At 45.3% G+C, this 25751-nt stretch overlaps 1 protein-coding gene and 1 long non-coding RNA gene across 3 annotated transcripts; both read left to right on the top strand.

Moving 5' to 3' along the window:
- Positions 1-2888: 2888 nt before the first annotated feature.
- On the top strand, positions 2889-21361 carry LOC126070701 (uncharacterized). Of its 2 annotated transcripts, none has more exons than XR_007516251.1 (3): positions 2889-2924; positions 17945-18148; positions 21346-21361. It is a non-coding gene; the product is annotated as an uncharacterized LOC126070701 (long non-coding RNA). The 2 variants fall into 2 exon arrangements; XR_007516250.1 differs by lacking the exon at positions 21346-21361 and adding an exon at positions 18560-19003.
- Positions 19134-22669, top strand: LOC126070694 (histone H3.1-like). Its single transcript, XM_049875130.1, has one exon. The coding sequence runs from the start codon at positions 19381-19383 to the stop codon at positions 19789-19791; it is 411 nt and encodes a 136-aa protein (XP_049731087.1). The 5' UTR covers positions 19134-19380; the 3' UTR covers positions 19792-22669.
- Positions 22670-25751: the final 3082 nt, after the last annotated feature.

Raw genomic sequence — 25751 nt, 5'->3', positions numbered from 1 at the left:
CTTTGATGACTAAGGTGCTCCAGACCCAGGCTATGATCTTTTCAATCCTTCATATGCATGCAAAAGCTGGACAATGACAAAGGAGGACTGAAGAAGAATTGATGCATTTGAATTGCGGTGTTGCCAAAGAATATTGCATACGCCATGGACTGCCAGAAGAACGAATAAATCTGTCTCGGAGGAAGTACAATCACAATGCTCCTTAGAAGCAAGGATGGCGAGACTTTATCTCTCTTACTTTGGACATGTCATTCAATCCCAAAAGAGGGACATTATGCTTAGTAAAGTAGAGGGTCAGTGAAAAAGAGGGAGACCCTCAATCAAACGGGTTAACAGAGTGACTACAACAGTGGGCTCAAGCATAGCAAAAATTGTGAGGTTGATGCAGGGCCAAGCAACAATTCATTTTGCTATACATGGGGTCACTGAGTTGGAGCCAACCAGACGCACCTAACAAGTAGAGCACGTGTGTCTTAAAGATAGAAGGGGATGGAAGAACCAAGATACCTAATATTCGGGAGACAATGAATGAACGTGAGGCATGTGGACACTAAGTATCCATGATCACTAAATATACCAGAGGTGTGGACACACTAGGTTTTAACTCAGCCACCCACTGGTGACACTCACTGTGTCCCCTTTGCAGCTTGGCCAGAAGAGCCTGTCCCTGAGTCTCTCCAACAAGCGTGCCATTGGCCCAGGGTACCTCCCTCCCAGGGCCCCTTTGCTTGCACCTGAACTCTGGTCCTCATAGCCACACTGCCAGCAGGAAAAACCAGCAGAGAGAAACAGGAGCTTACAGTCTCTGCTGCACTCCAGGATCAGGTGTGGCTTTTTACCCACTTACACCTATCCTAAATTCATTAACTTACCCCATTTCTTTCTCCTTCTCAATGTATGATTTAAAAATTGATTGAATAAACCGCGTGATTTGAACGTTTCGATTTGGTCTGTGAGCCCTTCTGTGCCATGACCTGGTGGTGTACTTGGAGGGCACCATAGCCTCAAGGTAATTTTCTACATATCACCTCCACTGGCCAGTGGTTCCACGCCACCTTAAGGCAAGTGTGTCCCCTACGTATTATTTTCCATCTCATCATCCTGTTTACTTCCTTCATAGCACTTACTATTGTGGGTAACTCATCTCTTGAGGATGACAAAGCTAAGCTTAAGGCCAACAGAGAAACCTTGTCTGGCTTGTTTTCCAAGGAAATGTCAGCACTTAAGATTGGGACCTACAGAAGGCTCTTGATAAATGTGTGTTGCAAACTGGAATGCCTGTGTGTGATGTCAAATGAACAATTTGGTGTTGGGTAGTATGTTTGTGAATGATAGACTCACCATACTTATATTTTAAAATGAGTTTTTAATTATATTTTTATATATTTTATTTTTATTATAATTATGTAAAATATTATTATACATTTTTGCATTATTTTAATGATAGCATTCATCGCTAGAGGTTGCGGTTCTGACCTGAGAAGCTTCACTACACAACCTCAAAGCACTTCAAGTCGCTGAGCAAATCCATCTGGTGGCATCACACTGAACTTCTAGGAAAAGACCCAGAGCTTTACTAGGGTCTTCCCTCCACTTCCGGGTCCACATCTCCTTCCACTCCCCAGCTCCTTTCCCCTCTTGCTTGCCCTCTCCCTCCATACAGGAGGCCTTTTCACTGTTCCTGGAACAGAAGATGTGCACTACCAGCTCTCAGGGTCTTCCACTGGCTGTTGCCTCTGGCGGCTCCCTTCAGTTCCTGTTCCAATCCCAGCCTCAGGAGGTCTGCCCCGACTAGCCTGTCCGACCCTGAAGCAGACAGTGTTTAACATACTGGTGTTGCCTTATGATGCCCCAGTGTGTGCAGAGTGGAGCTGCTCCACAGGGTTTTCTGTGACCTTTTGGAAGCAGATCACCAGGTTGCTCTTCTGAGTCACTTCTGGGTGGTTTTGAACTGCTAACCTTTTGGCTAATAGTTGAGCCCTTACTCGTTAAGCACCTGTTTAGCATATAAACCTCTAAAATCCTGTCCGTCTCCTGTGTACTGCTCATGGCCTTTCCGACTAGAATGGAAGCTCCAGGAGGGCACATTTCTGTCTGATGTGCTCACCCCCAAGGGCTTAGAACTATGCCTGGAACAAAGGAGATGCTAGGTGAAAGTCTGATGAATGAAAATAAATAAAAATAAAGGATTCCTTCTCCCTTTAGTCAGAGGAGGCATAGTGAATAAAGGAAAACTTAAGCTTCGACGGCAAAATAGCCAGAGAGGGTTTAAAAACAAAAAGCCCTGGACTCCGGCTCATAGTGCCCTTCCTTATACGACAGGGTAGAACAGCCCCACAGGGTTTCCAAGGCTGTAAATCTTTACCGACGCAGGCTGCCACATCTTTCGGCCCGGGGAGCGGCTGGTGGTTTCCAAGCGGCTGGTGGGTCCCAACCGCCGACCTTTTGGTTAGCAGCCAAGCGCTTAACCACTGCGCTACCAGGGCTCCTCAGAGTGTCATTTCCCACCCCTCCAAACCCTCCTGTCCCGAAGCACTAAGCTGCTAATGCAGGCCCGCATTGGAATCCTTTTCCACAAAGGTCAAACGAGCTGTCTCTGGTTTGGTTTGGAAATAAGTTACCAAGCGGGTGGAGGGGCGGGAGGAGTTGAGGGCTATCCTGTCGCAGGCTCTGAGATGCCACGGAGAAATGGAAAAGGGGTTTTGAAGGCCAAGACTCTTCAGGCTCAACAGAGGCCACCATTCTCAACAGAGGGGAGACAGTGCATAGCTGTTTCTGTTGAAATGTGAAGACAAGCCAGGTCACCATTTCTATCCGGCTCCCCACGGATACCACGCAGGCGCTGGAAGTCTTTGGGCGTGACGGTGACGCGCTTGGGCGGGGAGGTGATGGCGCACAGGCTGGTGAGCGAAGAGCCCCTCCAGGTGAGCCTCGCTTGTTCTTGTGGCGCCACCTCGGCGGGGCTCGGTCTTGAGGTCTGATGCTCCCAGGACCCGGGAAGACAGAGCGCCAACCGGCGATTCGGCGGACTCCTGGGGGGGGGGGCAGGGCTTGCGGGTCCGCGATGCTGGGGTGCAGCGGTGCCGGAGAGCAGGAGTGCTAGGGTGCAGCGGGCCCAGAGTGGAGGACGCTGGGGCGAGGTGTACTGCGATGCTGAGTGGTGCGGTACCGGGGCTCAGGGGACTGTTTAGTGCGGTTTCTCTTTGGCGCGTGCCATGGTGCCGAGGTGAGTTTTCGCGCCCTGATGCCGGGGTGAGTTTACGCGCCATGGACTGTGTGTAAATGTTAAAGCCTTGTCCTCCTTTGGAAGCCCTGGTGGTGCAGTGGTTAAGAGCTGCGGCTGCTAACCGAAAGGTGGACAGTTGGAGTGCACCAGGCGCTCCTTGGAAACTATGGAGCAGTTCTGCTCTGTCCTATAGGGTCGCTACGAGGGCGGAATCGACTTGACCGCAATGGGCTTTTTGGTTTTGAACTCCTTGATTTACATACAGTCAGTGATGTTTCCTGATTGGTAAATTCAAAACCTCTCTGCTCGACTGCGAGTTTCGCCCTATTTGTCTGTGAATACTACCCGCCTTTTTTGCGCGGGTACAGCGCGGCTCGGGGTCTCCTGCTCAGCGTGGTGCCTGCGCCTCCTTCGAGCTCAGGCTATCAAACTATTGATATTTATACATTTTATGCAGTTGATTTCTTACAGAATTGTGTGTTTCCTAGGCATAACGGCAAAGGTTTATTCTTCCTACAAGTCGAGCGTTTTCTCCTTTGTTTGATCTTTCATAAAGCCCCCACTAGGGGGCGATGGGTTACTTAAAGTCTTGGTTCCTGTTCGCCCATCGATTTAATCCAACTATTGGTTTTTTTTATTGGTTGGGATTGGTGGGTATTGTCAAAGCGGGGTGTACTGTCAAAGCCTCGCTTTTTCCTCGCCCCTTGTCAAATGCAAGGAGCCCTGGTGGCGCAGTGGTTAAGCGGTCGGCTCCTTGGTTCGAACCCACCAGCCTCTCAAGGGGAGAAAGATGGGGCAGTCTCCTTTGAAGGTTACAGCCTTGGAAACCCTGTGGGGCGGTTCTACTCTGCCCTTCAGGATCCGTATGAGTCCGGACCCACTCAGAGGCGATCGATTTGGTTTGGGGCCTCAAATGCACTTATTTTAGCCTCCTCTCTTTGTAATGTCCCTCAGCACTTCTGGATCTCTATTTTAAGGTTGTTGGCCTCTCAAACTTTTTTTTTTTTTTTAATTCTTTCCTGCTTATTCACATATTTCTATCTAAACTTTATAAACAACCATGTTGTTGTTAGGTGCCGTGGTGTCGATTTCCGATTCTTAGCGACCACATGTGACAGCAGAATTACCCAAGAGGATTTCTTAGGCTTTATCTTTTACGGAGCTGTGGTGGCGCAGTGGTTAAAGCGCTGGGCTGCTAACCAAAAGCTCGACGTTCCAATCCACTAGCCGCTGGGCGGAAGAAAGGCGTGGCAGGCAGCTTCCGTAAAGATTTACAGTCTTGGAAACCCCATGGGGCGAGTCTACTCTGTCCTATAGGGTCGCTGTGAGTCAGAATTGAATCCAGGGCGATGGGCTGTTTTGGCTTGGCTTAATCTTTAATCTTTAACAAAACACATCCCCAAGTGTATTTTCACAGCCAGGGCTGAACTGCCAACCTTTAAGTTAGCAGCTAAGGTCACTTAGCAATTGTGCCACCAGGGCTCCTACAAACAAGCATAAGCTTAATATACACATACAAACATATGGAAACCTGGTGGCCTAATGGTTAAGAACTATGGCTGCTAATCAAAAGGTCGGCAGTTCGGATCCACCAGGCGCTCTTTAGAAACTCTATGGCGCAGTTCTACTCTGGCCTATAGAGTCGCTATGAGTCAGAATTGACTTGATGGCAATGTTTTCTTTTATACATACATATGTACATATACCCATAATATAATATATATCCATATACATTGTTAAAAATAATCAAAACACACAGAAATGAAAACACAAGATTTATTCCAAGCAGTCATTCTATATGAATGCAGGGAAATCACTTGTTTCTAAGAACAAATGGTTCAAAGTTGGGTAGTTACAATGATTTTAAAAAATAATAAACTTTTGGATTAGCTCATCATGTGATAATCAATTTACAAACTGCGGGAGCTCGAGTTTCCCTGTGTGAAAAAAATGGAGAAAAATGCTCCCAAGGACTGGAGATTTCATACGAGCTTTTTTTTTTTTTTTTTTTTTAATGAATACAAGTACTTAGTGGTTACTGAGTTAGCATTAAAAAAATAACTCCTGAAAATTTGGCCTTTTACCTTTTGCAGCTATGAGACCTGTTGAGACCAAAATCAAGGAAGCACATAAAAGTCTTTTTCATTAAATTACGAGGTCATGGCTTTGTGTAAAAATGGCCTGACTGGACATCCGACCTGTAATTTTGCAAGGAGGAAGTAGAATTATGATCAACAGCCCAAGGCTGATTCCTGTGAGGCTGAGTCCGGCACGCCTCCACCCTCCAAGTGTCAACCAATTCCGACACCAACCATCTCTCCCACGGCACTCTCTACTTCTCTGCTGGGTTAGATAATTCGTTTCAATGGTCACGCAGAACTCACAGACCATACTCATTATTATGGAATTTATTAGGGAAGTAACAGGTTACAATTCAGGTTCAGGAATGCTCAGGATACAGCATTTCAATCAGGACAGCCTCTTCTCAGCATGGGAAGGCAGGCCTCTCCCTGGCCGTTGGCCCCTCTGCCTGGCTTTTGCCCTGCTGGGGCAAGTGTTACAAAGCTCTTTTAGCTGGCCAGTAGGTGCCCAGAGGTGTCTCTCCCCCCCCCCCCCCCCCCGACTTTGCAGGATGGCAAAACTGACCAATCCCCTTGTTACGTTTCCATACACCTTATTTGCACAGTCCCACCCCCACAAGGGGTTATTAGCAAGCTATCCAATCCTTGGTGGGCCACAAACACCTCCTTTGCATAGTCTCACCAGTCATTTTGGTGGGAGTTACAAAGACTATGGCTAGAAGGGCCCCTCCCAATCATTTTACAGTTGGAAACAGTCATTGACAGTTAGTCCTTCAGTAGGGCAAAGAGTCCTCAGGGTGAGGTTATTCAGATACCAGCCACTCAGGTGTGCTGCAGGTGTCCACCTGATCTGGTCAGATTCTCCAAAAATTATCTTGACTTTACCCTTTCTGGCCTCTGATAAAATTTAACTGAGATTTTTTCCTTGCTCTGAGCCTCACGTCGTATCAGCATAGCAAAACCTTTAAGGGGCTTGAGGTTTGGCCACTGTGGTTGAGTCCAGCAGTGCCTCCCCTTTACTCCACTCTTTCACACTTACAGCTTCTGCAATTACAGACTTTGCAATCACAGTTAACCCTGTTAACAATCATTACTCACAGCTGAATCATATGATCCAATCAGTATCTTCCCCCACCCTCTCTACCCCAGACCTATGAGGAAAAAAATGAATCTATTAGTAGGGATCCTCCCTTGTGCCCGGCATTCTGAGTGTAAGCACACCCATGAAAGCCTTAAGCCAGCCACATCATGCCTTTTCTCCCTCCGTTTTAGATAGCCAATTTCTAAACTTCCCGTCCCTATCAAACCAGTACTCTGAGGAGACAAACATGTGCTTTGATTGAAGAATCTTTTGTTCTGGTTGTAATTTTCTTTTTTTTAATTGTGCTTTAGGTGAAAGTTTACAGCGCAAATTAGTTTCTCGTTCAAAAATACATACGCAAATTGTTTAGTGACACTGGTTGCAGTTCCCAGAATGTGTCAGCACTCTCCCGCTTCACTTTTCCACCCTGGGTTCCCCATGTCCATTCGTCCAGTTTTCCTCTCTCTTCCTGCCTTCTCATCTTTGCTCTTGGGCAGGTGTTGCCAATTGGTCTTGTATACTTGATTGAACTAAGAAGCATGTTCCTTGACTGTGTTGTTATTTGTTCTATAGGCCTGGCTAATCTTTGGCTGAAATGTGGACTTCAGGAGTGGCTTCAGTTCCGAGTTGACATGGTGTTGAGGCCATAGTCTCAGGGGTTTCTCCAGTCTCTGTCAGACCAGTAACTCAGGTTTTTTATTTTTTGTGAATTTGAATTCTGTTCTACATTTTTCTCCTGCTCTGTCTGGGACCCTCTATTGTGATTCCTGTCACAGTGATTGGTGGTGGTAAGTGGGTACCACCTAGTTCTTCTGGGTCCAGGCTGGTGAAGGCTGTGGTTCATGTGGTCCTTTATTCCTTTGGACTAATCATTTCCTTGGGTCTTTGGTTTTTTTCATTTTCCTTTGGTCTGGAAGGGATGGGACCGATAGATGTATCTTAGATGGCTGCTTGCAAGCTTTAAAGACCCCAGACGCCACTCACCAAAGTAGGATGTAGAACATTTTCTTTATGAACTACGTTATACCAATTGACCTAGATGTCTCCTGAGACCATGGTCCCCAGCCCTCAGCCCCAGTAACTCGGTCCCTCAAGGTGTTTGGATGTATCTGGTAAGCTTCTATGACTTTGCATTGGTTAAGTTGTGCTGACTTCCCCTATATTGTGTGTTGTCTTTCCCTTCATTAAAGTTAATACTTGTCTACTACCTCACTAGTGATTTCCCTTCCCCACTCTTCCTCTCCCTCGTAACCAACAAAAATTGCTTTTTTCTCTGTGTAAACTTTTTCTCGAGTTTTTATAATAGCGGTCTTATACAATATTTGTCCTTTTGTGGTTGACTTATTTCACTCAGCATAACGCCCTCTGAATTCATCCATGTTGTGAGATGTTTTGCTGATTCATCGTTGTTCTTTATTGTTGCACAGTTTCCAGTGTGTGTATGTACCATAATTTGCTTATCCATTCATCTGTTGATGGGCACTTAGGTTGTTTCCATCTTTTTGCTGTTGTGAGTAATGCTGCAGTGAGCATAGGTGTGCATATGTCTATTCATGTAATGGCTCTTATTTCTGTAGGATATATTCCTAGGAGTGGGATTGCTGGATCACATAGTACTTCTATCTCTAACTTTTTAAGGAGGTGCCCTATCATTTTCCATACTGGTTGGACCATTTTACATTCTCACCACAGTGCATAAGAATTCCAATCTGCCCACAACCTCTCCAACATTTGTCGTTTTCTGTTTTTTTGATTTGTGCCAGTAATGTCGGGGTGAGATGGTATCTCATTGTAGTTTCGATTTGCATTTCTCTAATGGCTGGGGATCGCAAGCATTTTCTCATGTGTCTGTTAGCTGCCTGAATGTCTTCTTTGGTGAAGTCTGTTCATATCCTTTGCCCATTTTTTAATTGCATTATTTGTCTTTATGTTGTTGAGGAATTGAAGTATTCCATAGATTTTAGAGATTAGACCTTTGTCGAATATGTCATAGCCAAATTTTTTTTTCCCGATTCGTAGGTTCTCTTTGTACTCTTTTGGTCAAGTCTTTTGACGAGCTTTAGTGTTTAATTTTTAGAAGATGCCAGTTATCTAGTTTATTTTCTGTGTTTGTACATTGTTAGTTTTGGTTTATCTTCTATTTATGCAATGTATTAGGGTCTCTAGCATTGTCCGTATATTCTATTCCATGATCTTTATCATTTTAGATTTTATATTTAGGTCTTTGATCCATTTTGGGTTAGTTTTTGTGTATGGCGTGAGGTATGGGTCCTATTTCATTTTTTATAGTTGGATATCCAGTTTTGCCAGAACCATTTGTTTTAAAAAACTCTTTCCTCATTTAATGAACTTTGGTCCTTTTCAACGATCAGCTGACCATAGGTGGATGAATTTACATCTGGGTTCTCGATTCTGTTCCATTGGTCTATGTGTCTGTCATTGTACCGTATCAGGCTGTTTTGACTACCGTGGCTGTAGAGTAGGTTCTGAGATCAGGTAGCGTGGGCCTCCTACTTTGTTCTTTTTCTTCAATAATGCTTTGCTTATCTGGGTCCTCTTTCTTTTCCTTATAAAGTCAGTGATTAGTTTTTCCATCTCATTAAAGAATGCTGTTGGTATTTGGATTGGAATTGGATTCTATCTGTAGATTGCTTTGGGTAGAATTGACATTTTCACATCTTCCTATCCATGAGCATGGTATGTTTTTCCATTTATGTAGGCCTCTTTTGGTTTCTTGCAATAGTGTTTTATAGTTTTCTTTGTATAGGTCTTTTACATCCCTGGTTAGATTTATATCTAAGTATTTTATCTTTTTAGGGGCTATTATAAATGGTACGGAAACCCTGGTGGCATAGTGGTTAAGAGCTACAGCTGTTAACCAAAAGGTTGGCAGTTTGAATCCACCAGGCACTCGGAAACTCTATGGGGCAGCTCTACTCTGTCCTATAGGGTTGCTATGAGTCAGAATTGACTTGACAGCAACGGGTTTGGTTTTTGGTGTTTTTTTTTTTTTTTAATAAATGGTACTGTGTTCCTGATTTCCTTTTCAAAGTTCTCTTCCTTGGTGTATAGGAATCCAACTGATTTTCGTATGTTGATTCTGTATCCTGCTGCTCTGCTGAATCTTTCTATTGGTTCCAGTAGTTCTCTTGTGGAATTTTTGGGGTTCTTTATGTACATAGTATCATATCATCTCCAAACAGAGATAGTTTTATTTCTTCCTTACCAATTTGGATGACCTTTATTTCTTTTTCTTGCCTTATTGCCCCAGCTAGGACTTCTGCACAATATTAAATAGGAACGGTGATAAAGGGCATCCTTGTCTTGTTCCCATTCTCGGCGGAATGCTTTCAGCCTCTCTCCATTGAAAATGGTGTTGGCTGTTGGTTTTGTATAGATGTCCTTTATTATGTTAAGAAAATTTCCCTTCTATTCCTATTTCAATTGAGAGTTTTTAATCAGGAATAGGTGTTGTATTTTATCAAATGCCTTTTATGCATCAATTGAGATGATCACGTGGTCTTTTCTTTTGTTCTATTTATGTGGTGGATTACATTGATTTTCTAATGTTGAACCATCCTTGCATACTTACTATGAATCCCACTTGGTTGTGATATATTATTTTTTTGATATGTTGTTAAATTCCATTGGCTAGAATTTTATTGAGAATTTTTGCATCTATCTTCATGAAGATACTGGTTTGTAATTTTCCTTTTTGTGATGTCTGCCTGGCTTTGGTATCAAGGTTATGCTGGCTTCATAGCATGAATTTAGGAGTATTCTTTCCTTTTCTATGCTCTGAGATAGTTTGAGCAGTACTTGCGTGAGCTCTTCTCTGAATGTTCTGTAGAATTCTGCAGTGAAGTTGTCCAGGCCAGGGCTTCTTTTTGTTGGTTGTTTCTTTTATTACCTTCTCAATCTCTTTTCTTGTTATGGATCTGGTTGGAACTTTGACCATCTACATCCAAAGCAAAGTCCAGTCCAGTGCAAGCCATCAAATTGCAGCAATCTTCACCAGTTCATGGTGTTAAACACCTTTCTCTTCATTCAATTGGATTCTGGTCAGCTCAGAACTAGCTGTCCAAGCTAGGTCAATAGGTAGCAGCTGTAGACTCAGGAGTCCATACACCTTCCTGCCCTTCAGATCTGTCAGCCTCTTCTCTCTCTCATCCCTAGCTCCCATGGGCTAGGTCAACGGGCACTAGTGGAACATGTCCAAATTCAGCCCGTCTCTCTTTTTTTGGGGGGGGGGGGCACCTCCCCCACCTCCACTGATGAGTAGTCCCAGGTGGTCACCGCAAGCCATCTACTTGCAGGCTCCCTTTAACTTTCAGTCCTGGAAGGGGGTTCTTCTGATGGGCACTGGCTTTTCCTGCCTCAATGCACCCAAAGGTAAACCGCTTAATTGCTCAAAATTCAAAAAGCAAAACAGTCATTTTTTTCTGCAGATCCTTCTTTCAAATGCAAATCTTTGTAGGTCTATGTGTCTTTTCAAATGGAAAATTTCTGGGTGGGGCCCGGGTTTTCAACCTAAGGCCCTGGTACTGTATACACAGGGCTACTGCATTCAAACCAACAGCCTGTGTTTCCTTCAGGCAAATTCACTTTTAGCATATCCAATCAAGTATTGATTTAAGGCACAGTTACACACTCTCTGTTATCTATAATACCCAATATTCATTTCTATCATACATTAGTGGGAAGTGGGTTTTCGGGATCATACATTTAGATCTGCTTTACTTTTTTTTTACAACACTAGGTAGGAGAAACACTCATTATCCATAGCACATTCAAATAAACACATAACTCTTTTTAAAAGCATTCCAGTTTCATCTTGACAATCTTCCCATGCATATGCATATGGCCTTGGGCCTCTGGCTGGGTTGAACCAGTAGACCTTGGCCCCCTATCAATTTTCTTGTGTAATAAGCCTGGCTTTTGCCCCAAGCCGTTCCAGATATGGCTTTTCTCCCCTCAACTACAGCATAACATCTCTCACTTTCCTTTCAGCCATTACAGATAACAACCAAAGTAACCATCTAAGAATCAAAAATTTCATTTCCCAAGCTCCTTCGTCCTTTCTCTTCCTAAGGCCCATGCTTTCATGAGTCCAGAGCTGTTGCAACAATCCCTGATTCTGACATCAACTGTAAAAATAGCATGGTGGGGGCGTCTGACCTCTTCAAGCTTCACAAGGAGGAAGGAGAATCAGAATCAATAGGAAGAATCGTAGGAACCCAAGGCTGGTTCCTATGAGGCTGAGGTCAAACACACCTCTACTCTTCTGACCAATTCTGACACCACCCATTCCCCCCACAGCCCTCTACTTCTCTCCTGGGTTTAATAATTCATTGTAATGGCCACACAGAACTCACAGACCACACTCAGTATTATGGAGTTTTTTAGGGAAGTAACAGGTTACGATTCAGGTTCAGGAACATTCAGGATACAGTTCTTCAATCAGAACAGCCTATTCTCAGCTACGCTGCAGGCAGGCCTCTCCCTAGCCCTCGGCCTCTCAGCCCCTTGGCCTGGCCTCTGCCCTACTCAGGCAAGTACTGCAAAGGTCTTTTAGCTCTGCCAGTAAGTGCCCAGAGGCACCCCACTCCACCAGCAAACCCTGGCCCGAAGGCACTCAGCTCTCTTGCTCCATGGGCTAGGAATTCCACCACGCAGTCTCCTGCTGGTCTCTTGGTTCTGTTGCCTCTCTCTGTCTTCCATGTTACAGCTTCTTTCTCTCCCTTCAAGTCTAGAAAAACTGACCAATCCCTTTGTTAGGGTTCCATACACCTAATTTGCATGTTCCCACCCCCCCACAAGGTTGCCATGCACCGTATTTACATTACTAGCAAGCTCTCCAACCCCACTGATGGGTCGTGAGCATCTAATTTGCACCAGTCATTTAGTGGGATTTACGAAAACTACAAAAACTAAACCCATTACCATTGAGTTGATTCTGACTCATAGTGACCCTATAGGATGAGCAGAACTGCCCCCTAGGGTTTCCAAGGAGTGGCTGGTAAATTTGAACTGCTGACCTTTTGGTTAGTAACCATAGCTCTTAACCACTGAGCCACTAGGGCCCTATTAAGTAATTCACTGCACTGCAGTTTGTTATTGACTACTCTTTTCTAGCCAGAAAAGACAAATTTACAATGCTGCAGGGCAGTTCCTGGAGAAAAAGACAATACGATTTCAATTTTGTGTTCATGGGTAAGAGAAATCCCTTGAAATCAAAATAAGACATTGATTATTAAATTTTATTCATAAACAGTTAATGTCCTTGGCTGCTAACCAAAACGTTGGAGGTTCCAGTCCACCCAGCAGCACCTCAGTAGAATGGCCTGGTTATCTAGTTCTGGAAAGTCAGCCACTGAGAACCATAGGGAGCACACTCCTACTCTGACCCGCGCGGGCCCGCCACGAGTTCCGCCCTGACCCGCGCGGGCCCGCCACGAGTTCCGCCCGGACCCGCCCCGCGCGGGCCCGCCACGAGTTCCGCCCGGACCCGCCCCGCGCGGGCCCGCCACGAGTTCCGCCCGGACCCGCCCCGCGCGGGCCCGCCACGAGTTCCGCCCGGACCCGCCCCGCGCGGGCCCGCCACGAGTTCCGCCCGGACCCGCCCCGCGCGGGCCCGCCACGAGTTCCGCCCGGACCCGCCCCGCGCGGGCCCGCCACGAGTTCCGCCCTGACCCGCGCGGGCCCGCCACGAGTTCCGCCCTGACCCGCCCCGCGCGGGCCCGCCACGAGTTCCGCCCTGACCCGCCCCGCGCGGGCCCGCCACGAGTTCCGCCCTGACTCCGCAGCAACTGCTCTGTTTTGTTTTCTGTTTATACGGCTTACATTTAAATGATGGCTTAGGTGTATCTAACATCTGATTGAATTAAAGAGCACATTTAAATAAATAGCTGCCAGTTCAACTCTCTAATTGGATACAGCAGCCACAGGACGTCAGCCAACTGGAACGCAAACACCAGCCTGTCTCCTCCAGTGGGCCCTCACCGAGTCGGCTCCCGCCCCAGAGATCTCCTGAATAGAGCAGGGTTACTCACAACGATGGGAAGTCCATAAATATCACTCGCAACACTGATTTAAAAAAAAAAGACCCAAACAACTCAATAGTTAATAGAGAGTATTTTGGGTAATATTGGATAGTCATCCTTTTTCAGTAAATAGTAAATGTATAGTAAAATAGCAATAAATTAATTCCTTATCCTGATAAACACAAGTAACTCTCAAACAAAAACTCAGCATCACTGTAACCGTGAGATGCATCATTCCCGAACTCAGAAATGTGACAAGAAGTCCATATTTACCTCCAGTGTTAATTTTATTTTGGAACATTAGAGAATGTACTAAAAGATATTTCACTATTTAAAAAGAAAAAAAAAGTAGGGGCAAGTGGAACACTTTTCGGATTATTTGGTTGTAGTTAGTAGTGTTTCCAGAAGTGTGGCCCCAGTTCCAACAGCATTGTAACACTTGAGGGTGACCCTATAAGTCAGAATCATGAGAACTTGATAGAAATGCAAATTCTTGAACCCACCCCAGGCCCAGGAGTCCCTGGGTAGTGCAAAAACTTATGCTCTGGTTTACTAGTCAAAAGGTTGGCAGTTCAAACCCACCCAGAGGCACCTAGGAAGACAGGCCTAGTAGTCTGTTTCTGAAAGGTCGCCCCCTTGAAAGCCCTATGGAGCAAGTCTACTCTGCACACGTGGGGTCCCCAGGAGTCAGAATGTTTCTAAAGCAATTAACAACAACAATAACACAATTTTAAAGACCTTTATAAGGTCTCTTTCAGAAGGGGGATTTTTTTTTTTTTTTTTACATAATCAAGGACATAATAAGGTCAACATAAGCCATAAAAAAGTTTTATTTGGTAAAAGCCAGAATTTTTGCTATCGGGCAGATTACAGAGCCCTGGTGGCACACCGGTTAAGAGCTTGCCTGCTAACCAGAAAGTAGGCAGTTCAAATCTACCAGCTGCTCCCTCAAAATCCAATTCTCGTCTGTTCAATAGGGTTGCTATGAGTTGGAATCAACTCAACGGCAACAGGTTTGGTTTTTGTGGGTTAGGCAGATTACACAGAAGGTAAAGAATAACCTTTTATGACTTTTTATTAAGAGCAGACCAATAATCTAAGAAAATCTTGTCATTTTAACACACAGAAAGCCGAACTATAGTTTTGCATCAGTATAACAATTGATATTAAAGAAAGTACAAGGTCTTTTTAAAAATCTTATGTATAAACCCAACAAAACCAAGCCAGCTTTGGCCAAAGCAGATAAAATACCTTTTCCATGAATCTTTAGTGCCTTTCTATACACATTTAGTGTTTGTCCTTCACTACCTTCTTTCTCATTCTGGAACAGCCAATCATTTTACTTTAGGACGAATCTATCTTCTCTTTTCCCCTTAATCAACAAAACCCATCTCATTGCCTTGCATACAAAGTTGTACCCATCTGTGACTATTGCTCCAAATAGAGTCTCATCAGTGTATATAATAATTATAACTTTTAACCAAAGTAACTTCTGTTTCACAGAGAAAACTGGGGAGTGGAAAACTGTGAATGTTACTCACCAGCATCTTTGTGGTCCAGCAGAGCTCACGGACACACAGAATACCCAACTTTCTACAGCTAGATCCATCATTCGTATAAATACTCAAAGTTGCACGATGAATGCCCTCACTAACAGAGCCAATGATAGCCTCTCGGTAGCATACAAAAAGAAGCAAAAGCATGTAAACTTAAAATTATCAATGGTAATCAGCCATTTGGTATTTTCTTACTTAAGAATGACCTAGGTATCTGTCCAGTGACTATCCACTGTTAACTCAGTTTCGTATCAGTCTCTATTAGCTTTCTGTTGCTGCTGTAGTGAATTACCACAAACTTAGTGGCGTAAAACAACGCAAATTAATTTTCTTACAGTTCTGGATGTCAGAAGTCTGAAATGGTCTCACTGGGCTAAAATCAATGTGTAGCAGGGCTGCCTTCCTTCTGGAGGCTGTAGAGAAGAATCTGGTTCCTTGCCTTTTCAAACTTCTAAAAGCTGCCATATTGCTTCTCTGTGGCCCCATTCTTCTATCTTCAAAGCCAGCAATGGCGGGCTGAGTCCTCCCCACAATGTATCACTCTGACCTCCTCTTTTTCCTCCACCTTCCACTTTTTGGACTTTGTGATTACGTTGAGCCCACCTAGATAAGCCAGCATCCTGCTTTCGTCGAGTGGATCCTGACTCATGGCAGCCCCATGTGTGGCAGAATAGAGCTGTTCTGTAGGTCTTTTTTTTTTTTTTTTTTTTTTCTGTAAGTCTTTACGGAAGCAGGCCTTTCTTCTGCAACAGCTGGTGTGTTTGAACCACCAACTTTTAGGTTAAAAACAAACAAACTCATTGCCATCGAGTCGATTCCGACTCCTAGTGACCCTATAGGTTGGTAGTTGAGTGCAAACCATTTGCTCCACCCAGGGTCCTAATTCAGCATAAGCTCGCTATTTTAAGGTCGGTTGATTAACAGCTTTGATTCCATCTGCTACCTTTTCCATGTAACCTAATCCAGGGGTTAGGATGTGAACATTCTGCCTACCCCTCAGCCTAAGGTGTTAAGTGATCTAAACACCTTGGAAATTGTCTTCAAGTTGGCATACTACAAAACATAATTGCTATTGAAGTAAAATTTTTTTAGAATAATAAAAAAGCTTGGTTAAACACAAGATTATATTTTTCATAACCTTAAACAATGAATAGAGTTGATGCTAGTTTGTTTGATTAGTAAACCTATATAAATTTAGGAAGAACATGACCAACTAGAAATATGTATGTTTGTATTCTATTTAACAATGATAAATCAGAGAAGACATAGCTATTTTTATTAAGCCAAAATTATTAAACTAGTCTTGTTTGCCAAAGATTTACCTAACTTATTTGAACCTGAATTCTTCGAATGTTTCTGAGTTGGTTTCTGTAAGAATACTTCTTAAAAAAAAATCTAGCTCATTGAAAGTCTTAGAAGTTTAGTTTTCTCATTTTCTGGGAATTTTGAAAATGTCCTATTTACTTATATAAATAGAACATTCAGTTGTCTGTATAAGCCAGTGACCTTGAAAACCCTATGGGGCAGTTCTACTCTACCCTACAGGGTTGCTATTAAGTCAGAATTGACTCGACGGCAACGGGTTTTTATAAGCCAATGAAAATAGAGCTTTTTAATTTAAGAGATTTCATAACCACATTTGTAATGCCATCAGAGGTAGGAAACACACTGAAAAAAAAAGAGAGATAAAGGTCTTTCCCAGTTACAGACACAGTGACATGCAGACAGAGAGCAAAAACGCTTATAGCTTCAAGTCTAAAATATCAGCCATGGATCAAGAGTAAATCCAGTAACACAAAACTCAGCTGTGCAGATATTCCCTTCCCTATGGTACAAAATTCTTAATCGATTTGTTCTCAAAATAGACAGAAAGGACTAAAAAACCAAGATTCTCTGATGTCTCTCAAGAGATTAGATCTCAATAAACCATTACTCCATGTACAGAGATCATCGGGTGATCACACCACAAACCAAAATTCCCAACAGAGAATAACTTAACAGCCAAAAGCAAACACAAAATTTGTACCAAAGAAAAAAGTAGAAAGAGAAACAGAGTCAGCAAAGTTCTATTGCTGCTTTGAATTCACCTCTGGCACCAAGACAGGACACGCGTGGGCCTAAGCCACCCTCGAGATGCACTTCAGTATGACAAAGTTTACCTGGCTCTCGTGGGGAATCCATTGGGTGTCTTGGTAGAAGACCTCCAGAACTGTTAAAAGGTCATTTTCAGAAAAAGGTAAATGTTTTGGTCAGAGTGATACTTGGAGACCTGGTTGTTTAACATTAATGGCACGCAGGTGGAGGCAAGCCAAGAGGTTGGTGTCTCAGAAGTCAAGAGAAGAGAGTATTTTAAGATGAGGGGAGAGATCAGTTATGCTACTTGCTGGCAAGATCTGACCACAAGGAGGTCTTTAGGGACCTTGACGTTTCTGTCAAGCTTCTGTGGCATGCTGGGGGAGGAAGCTGGCTGAGAGAGAATTCCAGCGAGAATGGGAAGACAGGATTTAGAGTCATAGAAACAAGACTTTTGAGGCGTTTACTGTAAAAGGTGTCAGAAAAATGGGGTATCAGTTGGAAGCGTATGTTGAGTCCGGAGTAGAAGGGTTTTTCCCCTAATAACTTCACTGCTAACTTAACTGTACTCGTTAGCTTCTGGAGCCTTGAGAAGCTGCAGCTGACGATCACTTCATGTAATACACCATTCATCCTTACCTGTAAAAGCCCTGCCTCCACCCTTACAGGGAGCTGATAAAATCAAGATAGATCCAGCCTGGCTGTCACTCAAGCTAAGGAGAAAAAGAAGTTTTTAAATTTGAAATACTACAGCATGTGTGTTTGCTGATGGGAATTATCCCCTAGAAAAGGGAAAATTAACAGTGACCAGGACCAACGAGGTATGACTCCAAAATCTCAAAGAACTTTAAACAAAATATTAACACAGCTCTTTATTTCCTTAGTTGTACAAACAAATACAAGGAGCAACGAGAGCAATGAAAAGGCATTCGAGGTGGGGGCGTGCTTCCCTCGGCAGCAGCGTGGGAGCTGCATAGTGCTGGGCCTTGCACACAACCAACACAACCTCATCTATAGAATATGTGTGCCCTGGACAAGCCAGTGCCTTGGGCAGAACGTTTATATCTGAAGCTGCCTTGAATTTACAGGTGAAATACCTCTTGGAAAATTATTTTTCAGTGATATTTTTCTCCAGCCTTGGTTCATCCGTGGGTAGAAGAAACCCAAGGGGACTCACCCCGACACGGAAAACAAACTGTTAGCTTTGCATGTAATATAGATTATGGTATCCAATCCTGCCGAGGGAGGCGGGTGGACGGCAGGGGTGGTGTACACTGTTGTCGTTAGTTGCCGTGGGGTGCGGCCTCCCACTCATGGTGACTCCATGTGTTCAGAGCAGAACTGCTCCATAGGGTTTTCAAGGCTCTGACCTTTGGGAAACGGATCGCCAGGCCTCACTTCTGAGGTGCCTCTGGGTGGGTTCAGACTGCCAACATTTCGGCTAGTAGCTGAGCACACCACCAGGGATGCCCCCTAATACCCTTTTATTGTTTGTTCAGTGCTGCTCAAAGTCCCCGAGAATCACCACAAAACGAAACCTCTGCTGCCTAGAAAAGGTGAGGCCTCAGATACGGGCCAAACTCAGAGGGCTGTCTCAAGTCCGGGTCCCATTACAGAGAAAGCCCCTCTGCAGCTCCTGAGCCCCGCGTTGGAAGATCACGGTGAGTGCCTGGTGATACCCAGAGATCCACACTACAGACCTTCGGGACTGACTGGCAGGTCTGGCGAGAACTTGTCCGGACTCTCCCATCCAGGAAGGCCCCGAGAACATGAACCAGGTCACCTGGGCAGACACCGCGCTCATGCACCACGAGCCGTCCTACTCTGGCCCTGACATGGGAAGGGAGGCAGCAATGCTGTGTCATAGCCAGGCAAGGGCTGACCGCAGAAACATTGGGTTCTAGAAGGTTCTCCCAGCCATGGCCGAGGGGGAGGTGAGGGGAGAGGGGGACATGCTGACAGGAAAGGATCGGAAGCTGCGTGGGGGAGAACGAAGACGTAGGCGCTCCGAGGCCGCACCCAGCGCTCCCTGCTCCCTCCGATTACAGGTTACAAGCCAGCAGGCGACCGATTACAGGTTACAAGCCAGCAGGCGACCGATTACAGGTTACAAGCCAGCAGGCGACCGGCGAACCACCTCCATTAGGGATGGAACGCAGAATGGCTATAGGCTAGCGGACTAGCCAATCCCAATGCAGCATTCCATGGCACGCGCTTGCTCGGGCCTCTCGTCCAATCAGAACACGGCAGCCTCTATAAATACGGGTCGCTGAGGCCACCGCTCCGTGAGCGGTTCCCGGCAGCCGGGTGGTGGCCAGCTATGGCTCGCACCAAGCAGACTGCTCGCAAGTCCACCGGCGGGAAAGCGCCTCGCAAGCAGCTGGCCACCAAAGTGGCCCGCAAGAGCGCCCCGGCTACCGGCGGCGTCAAGAAGCCGCACCGCTACCGGCCGGGCACCGTGGCGCTGCGCGAGATCCGCCGCTACCAGAAGTCCACCGAGCTGCTGATCCGCAAGCTGCCCTTCCAGCGCCTGGTCCGGGAGATCGCGCAGGACTTCAAGACCGATCTGCGCTTCCAGAGCTCGGCCGTGGTGGCGCTGCAGGAGGCCTGCGAGGCCTACCTGGTGGGGCTGTTCGAGGACACCAACCTGTGCGCCATCCACGCCAAGCGTGTCACCATCATGCCCAAAGACATCCAGCTCGCGCGCCGGCTCCGCGGGGAGCGGGCCTAAGGCCTGGCAGAGGCCGTGGAGACTGCGTCTCTATCGAACCAAAGGCTCTTTTCAGAGCCACCCATCTTCTATGAAAAAGTTGCTGTAAAAATTTGGAGTTACTCAATTTTGGAGAGTTCTACTTATGCTAGTTGGAGCCCAGGTGGCGTAGCGGTTAAGAGCAAGGCTGTTAATCAAAAGGTCGGCGGTTGCAATCCGCCAGGCACTCCGTGGAAACCCTGTGGGGCAGTTCTACTCTGTCTTACAGGGCCACTGTGAGTCGGAATCTACGAGACGGCAATGGTTTTTTGTTTTTGTTTTTGTTTTTTTTTAAGCTTGTTAGACTACTAACCTAAAGGTTGGTAGCTCTAAACGCACCCAGAAGCACCTCGGAAGACAGGCCTGGTGATCTGCTTCCAAAAGGTCGCAGTCTTGAAAGCCCTGTGGAGCAGCTCTGCTCTGCGCGTGGGATTGCCAGGAGTTGGAGTCCACTCTGAGGCAGCCAGCCACAATTCCCTAAATTCCCTCTTCATCTGCCAACTAGACCACATCACACACTGGGTCTGACCATGAGAGATGTCCAGAGCCCTCCCACTGTGCTGTGTAATATGCAGGCAATGGAAGAAAATATGGAACGCTGGGTGCCAAAAAGGAGAGGGGAAGAGGGAGAGGCTGCCTTCATAATTTCTGTCAGTACTGTGTTCCCCCACCCCAAATAAACATGAGCGTTGAAAGGAGTGTTGTACAAAGGCAGCTTCCAGGTAGTCCCCAGGTTGCCATCCCTAACCCTTCCTGTATAGAAAGTGGGCCAAAGCCTCTGGAATCAGGGATAATGTGGGCCCCAGAGACAAAATGCTAGACTCATCATGTGCACAGCAGCCAGGTTTTAGGGACATTCTGATCGACGACCAAACCTACAGCTGGTTTAACAACATCGTTTTGTTAAAATAAATCTTGTTTAATAATAGGAAGTTAAGGTTGGTACTTCTGACACTCAGTTTGAGGGAAAAATCAGTTGGTGTGATAAGCAGTAAGATCCAGAGCTAATCCCTTGGGTGCCTATCTGGTGTTAGAAGGGGGGGAGTCCCCTACAAAAAAAAAAAAAATTCAGAAACACATTTACAGTGGCTGAGCAGATCCAGGCTGAAATCATTTAATATTCTATTATTGGAACATAAATATTAATATTGCAAGTCAGAAGGTCAGCCCAGATGCAAGGGGTGGGAAATGGACTCCACTTTTCATGAGGAAGAGCTGCCAGCTTTCACTGCGGAGGACATGGGTAGAGGGGGGTGGAAACATGGTGGTTTTCCCAATCTACCACGAGCTGATTCTTTTCGGAAGTTTTGAATGGTTTGCCACTTCTCAGGTACCTTGTTCCCTGGTGTGGCAGGCCATCTCTTAGAGGGCTACCTACCCCCAATGAATCCCACCTCCTGGAATTCACACCCTTGTGTAGGGGAGGGTGGGCTGGACCTAGTGACTCACTTGTAAGGAAAAAATAGAACAAAAATGATGGGATATCACTTCTGATATTAGTTTACCTGTGGCTTTCTGGCTGTCTCTTCCCCCGAGGGAGCATGTTACGGTGCTATTATCCCCGCTATAGAAGAGGCCCACACAGAGCGGCAAGGAACGGAGGCCCTCAGTGCCACAGCCCAGGGAAGAACCATAGTCTGCCAACAAGCACGTGAGAGAGCGGACAAGCAGATCCTCCAGCCCTGACAAGTCTGGAGATGACCACAACCTCATGAGAAACCAGAGTCGGAGGACCAGCTGAGCTGCCTTCAGATGCCGGCCCCAAGGAAACTGTGAAATAACAAGTGTTTGTTGTTTTCAGCCACTACGTTTGGGCAATAACTGGTTACATAGCAACGGTACCAAATACACTCAGTCACCGAAATTTATTTCCTTTTGTCATTCACTCATATTCCATATATCTATCCATCCCACTTTTATTTATATTTTCATATTTTTATTCATTTATTTGGTGCCTCTGCTAAATGCCAGGCATGGTTTTAGGTCCTGGCAACACAAAGATGTCTTTGTCCTTCTCCTCAAGGAGCTAACGTAGTGGGGCAGAGACAGGCCAATAACTAACTACCCTACACTCTGTGAAGTACTACCTGTGAAGAGGGGTGTATGACGTGGTAGGAAAGCTTAGTGGGGAGAAGCTCTGTTGGATTTGTTTATAGAGTCATGGGGCCTAAGTGTACGACTTTCAGTTACTCCTGTAACTGCTCTGGTACTACTGTCCCACTGCCCACCTGTGTCTGTTGCGTACTAAAACATGCGTGGTGTGATCTGGGAGAGAGTTTGACCACTATGAGGGAGAAAGAGGAGAGCCTTAAGCAGGATCTCAACTCTTTGTTTTCACCCAGATATACTTACAGAAAGGCATTTGTTCTCACTATGAAAAAAGGGAGATTTTTAAAAAATACTGTAGAGTCCAGAGGAAAGGCCATAGAACTTCTTTAGTTACCCAGTGTCATGGATTGAATTCTGTCCCCCCAAAAATATGTGTATCAATTTGCCTGGGCCATGATTCCTGGTACTGTGTGATTTTCCTATATGTTGTAAATCCAGCCTCTATAATGTTAATGAGGGAGGATGGGTGGCAGTTAGTGAGAAAGGACTCAACCTACGAGATTCGATTGTGTCTTGAGGCAATCTCTTGAGATATGAAAGAAAGAAGCAAGCAAAGAGACAGGGGGACCTCATACTACCAAGAAAGCTGCACCAGGAGCAGAGCACATCCTTCAGACCTGGGGTCCCTGTGTGTGAGAAGCTCCTCAGCCATGAGAAGATTGAGGACAAGGACCTTCCTCCAGAGCCGACAGTGAGAGAAAGTCTACCCCTGGAACCGACACCCTGAATTTGGACTTTTAGTCAACTTTACTGAGAGAAAATAAACTTCTTTATTAAGCTTTGTTAAAGCCATCCACTTGTGGTATTTCTGTTATAGCAGCACTAGATGACTAAGACACCCAGCAAATTTAAGAATATACATTATGAATTCAGAGTAACAGCGGTCAGGATGTTTTTTGTTTTGTTTTTATTGTAAAAATATGTATAACACAACATTTGCCAATTTAACATTTTTGGGGTGTACAATTTCATATCAATTACTTTAATCATGTTGTGCAGCATCACCCATAATCCTTGCCAAATTTCCCTTCACCATAAACACTCACTACTTCCTAAACAAGGGCTACCCCTCTTCCCCCTCCTCCAAAGACAGGGATCCTAGGCCCTGAGATCGGAGGGTGCCTGTTTGAGGAATAGCAAAGAGACTGGTGTGGTTAGAGGAGAAGCAAGTAAAAGAGAAACACACTATACTATCGGGGAGGTAACAGAGGGTTCAGTGTGGAACCTAGAGACTTATTAAGACAAGGAACAGAAGGGCCCTCAAATCTGCAAACAAAGCAACAAGAAATGGGCCAGGGCCACAGAAACAAAGCCATTCCCCAGAACAATGGGGCAGGGTATCTAAAAATAGCCTGGAAACGTCTTTAAAGCTGCCTTTGGGAAGCAGCTGGAGAAAACCAGGCCCAGGGACATGCACAGAACATCCGCCTGCAACCACTGCGTGACGTTCCACCAGGGGCAGTGAGGGGCTACAGCCCCAGCCAGGGAATCGAACCTGGGCAGTGAGAGACTGCGCAGGCGCAACACCCCATAATAAGTCCTGCTACAAATCCCAGAGGCCTCCAGGACAGGAGCCATCTTGGAAAGCTGGTGGGCACACACCGTAGTTAACATATCCCTGCCTGTGTCTATGAATAAACATGAATCTTTTCCTGCCCAAGAACTTTTAAAAACCCGGGCAAGTCCTTTGTTCTGTGAGACAGGGTAAGCATTGCTCTAGGCCCTCCTTGTCTCGACTTGCAAGCCTCTTCAATAAAACTTTTCTTGTGTGGAAAACTCAACATGCCTTACCTGCTCATTCTTGACCAGTGAGAGGCAAGAACCTTATTCAGGTAACACTCTCACTGCTGGTAACCACTAATAAACTTTGGTCTCTATACATTCGCCTATTCTTGTTATTTCATATAAGTGAGATCATACAATATTTGTCCATCTGTGATTGACTTAGTTCACTGAGCATAAAGTTTTCAAGGTTTATCCATATTGTACCATGAATTAGGACTTCATTTCTCTTCATGGCTGAGTAGTATTCCATCGCACAGGGTGGTGTTTTGAGGATCTCATGGATTGAAGGATCAGCCAGCTACACTGAGGCACCCAAGGTCACGCAGGTTCTACAGGCCCTGAGTTCATTTTCTGTTGCTGCTGTAGCAAATTATCACAAACTGGGGGCTTAGAGGGAATCCTTGGTTGGTGCAAACAGTTAAGGCACTCAGCTGCTAATTGAAAGGTTCGAGGTTTGAGTCCACCAAGAGACACCTCAGAAGAAAGCCCTGGCGACCTGCTTGCAAAAAATCAACTACTAAGAACCCTATGGAGCACAGTTCTACTCTGACACTTATGGATCGCTGTGGGTTGAATCGGCTTGACTGGTACTGGGTGCAGGGACTTAGAACAACAGAAATCTGTCCTGTCACAGCTCCAGAGGCCAGAAGTTTGAAATAAATTAATGTAGCACAATGAATCAACAATATTATGAATATTCTGGAGTTCTTTCCCTTCTTTAGAAAAACCTCACCACCAAAATGTATATAACAATATACCTATAAAAAAAATTCTCCAGGCAAGCCCCATCCTTTCTGTTCACTTCAGCATGTTTTATTTTGTATAAGCACCTTATTTCTTTCTCTTTAATTTTTTCTGCAATGTTATTAACGTTGTGAGGTCTGACCTGGTTCTGGTGGTTAGGACCAGTGGAAGAAGTACAGCATTTGTAGTCGGTATGAGAACAGAAATGCTACAGAATTGAATTGGATGAATTCATTCAATTTAGTTGGTGTTAAAGATGTCGCCGAGGCTACCACTGCTCTGCCGCAGTTTCTTCCCCGCCCCCGGCGGCCCGCCAAGCCAAGGTTTCTAACCGCGGCCCTAACTGTGGTTTGAATTTGGTGCCAGAATCCCGCGCATGTGCGGACCGGGATCTTGGCGCATGTGCAGGACCTGAGGAGCTGTGGCCCTGAACTTGACCAAGGACTTGAACCTCCCCAGAAAGGAAGATATTTTCCAGCACATCAATGTGCCCAAGGCCATTTGGAAAGCAAGAGGTCCCTTCCTTTGCAGCATTACTCAGCACCTGGATCTCCAAATATGGTCGTAGGAATGATAGAGGTTTCAGATTTCAGGCGCCAATCCCTGCGCCCTGGGGACTGGAGGACCTAAAAGCTCCCAGCTTCCTTGGGACAGGGAGGGCATGGTCTTTTCGCTGCTAGGCCCCACATTGCTCCTTGTTCGTGCAAACAATAAATTTCCACTTTGTTTCTCTTGCAACTGGTGGTGTGGTGTCAGATTATTTCAATTGGCTAATAGGACAGGACAAGAACATGACTTTGGTTACAGTGTCAGAGAAGTGCGATTTGCTAGAACAACCCTGACTCCCAGAAACATGTTCTCATGTTTCTCCTCAGGATGTAATCAATGACTGGTTTGAAGAAGAACTAGAAAACCATGCAAATAGATTAAGGGGTGTTGGGGAGTAATCCTCCAAACATTAGGCATTTAAAAGGAACTATGGCTAAGGACCAGGGGGTGACCTGTGGGGTTTACAATCAACTTTACCCAAACAGTCACTACGAGTAGAAACTGACTGAACAGCAGTGGGAGTGTGTGTGTGTGTTTTACCCAAATAATTCGGTCTTTGTCCTTGGTTCCTGAAAGATAACCTTGAAATCTTTCCAGTGATAGAAGTGTTTTTTTTTATCTATGAGGGCTCTAGATCACATCTACCTGAACCAAAAAAAAAAAAAAAAAAACCCATTGCTGTGGAGCTGATTCCAACTTATAACGATGCTACCTGAACAGACTATGCTAATAAGGTGACTCCTTATTGGGAGCTG

The sequence above is a fragment of the Elephas maximus genome, chromosome 2 (assembly GCF_024166365.1).
Source record: "Elephas maximus indicus isolate mEleMax1 chromosome 2, mEleMax1 primary haplotype, whole genome shotgun sequence".
Lineage (NCBI taxonomy): Eukaryota > Metazoa > Chordata > Mammalia > Proboscidea > Elephantidae > Elephas > Elephas maximus.
This window is presented reverse-complemented; position numbering and strand designations above follow the sequence as displayed.

Bases quoted from the DNA above. Each gene is read 5' to 3' on its own strand.
- LOC126070694 (XM_049875130.1), top strand. From the start codon at position 19,381: ATGGCTCGCACCAAGCAGACTGCTCGCAAGTCCACCGGCGGGAAAGCG.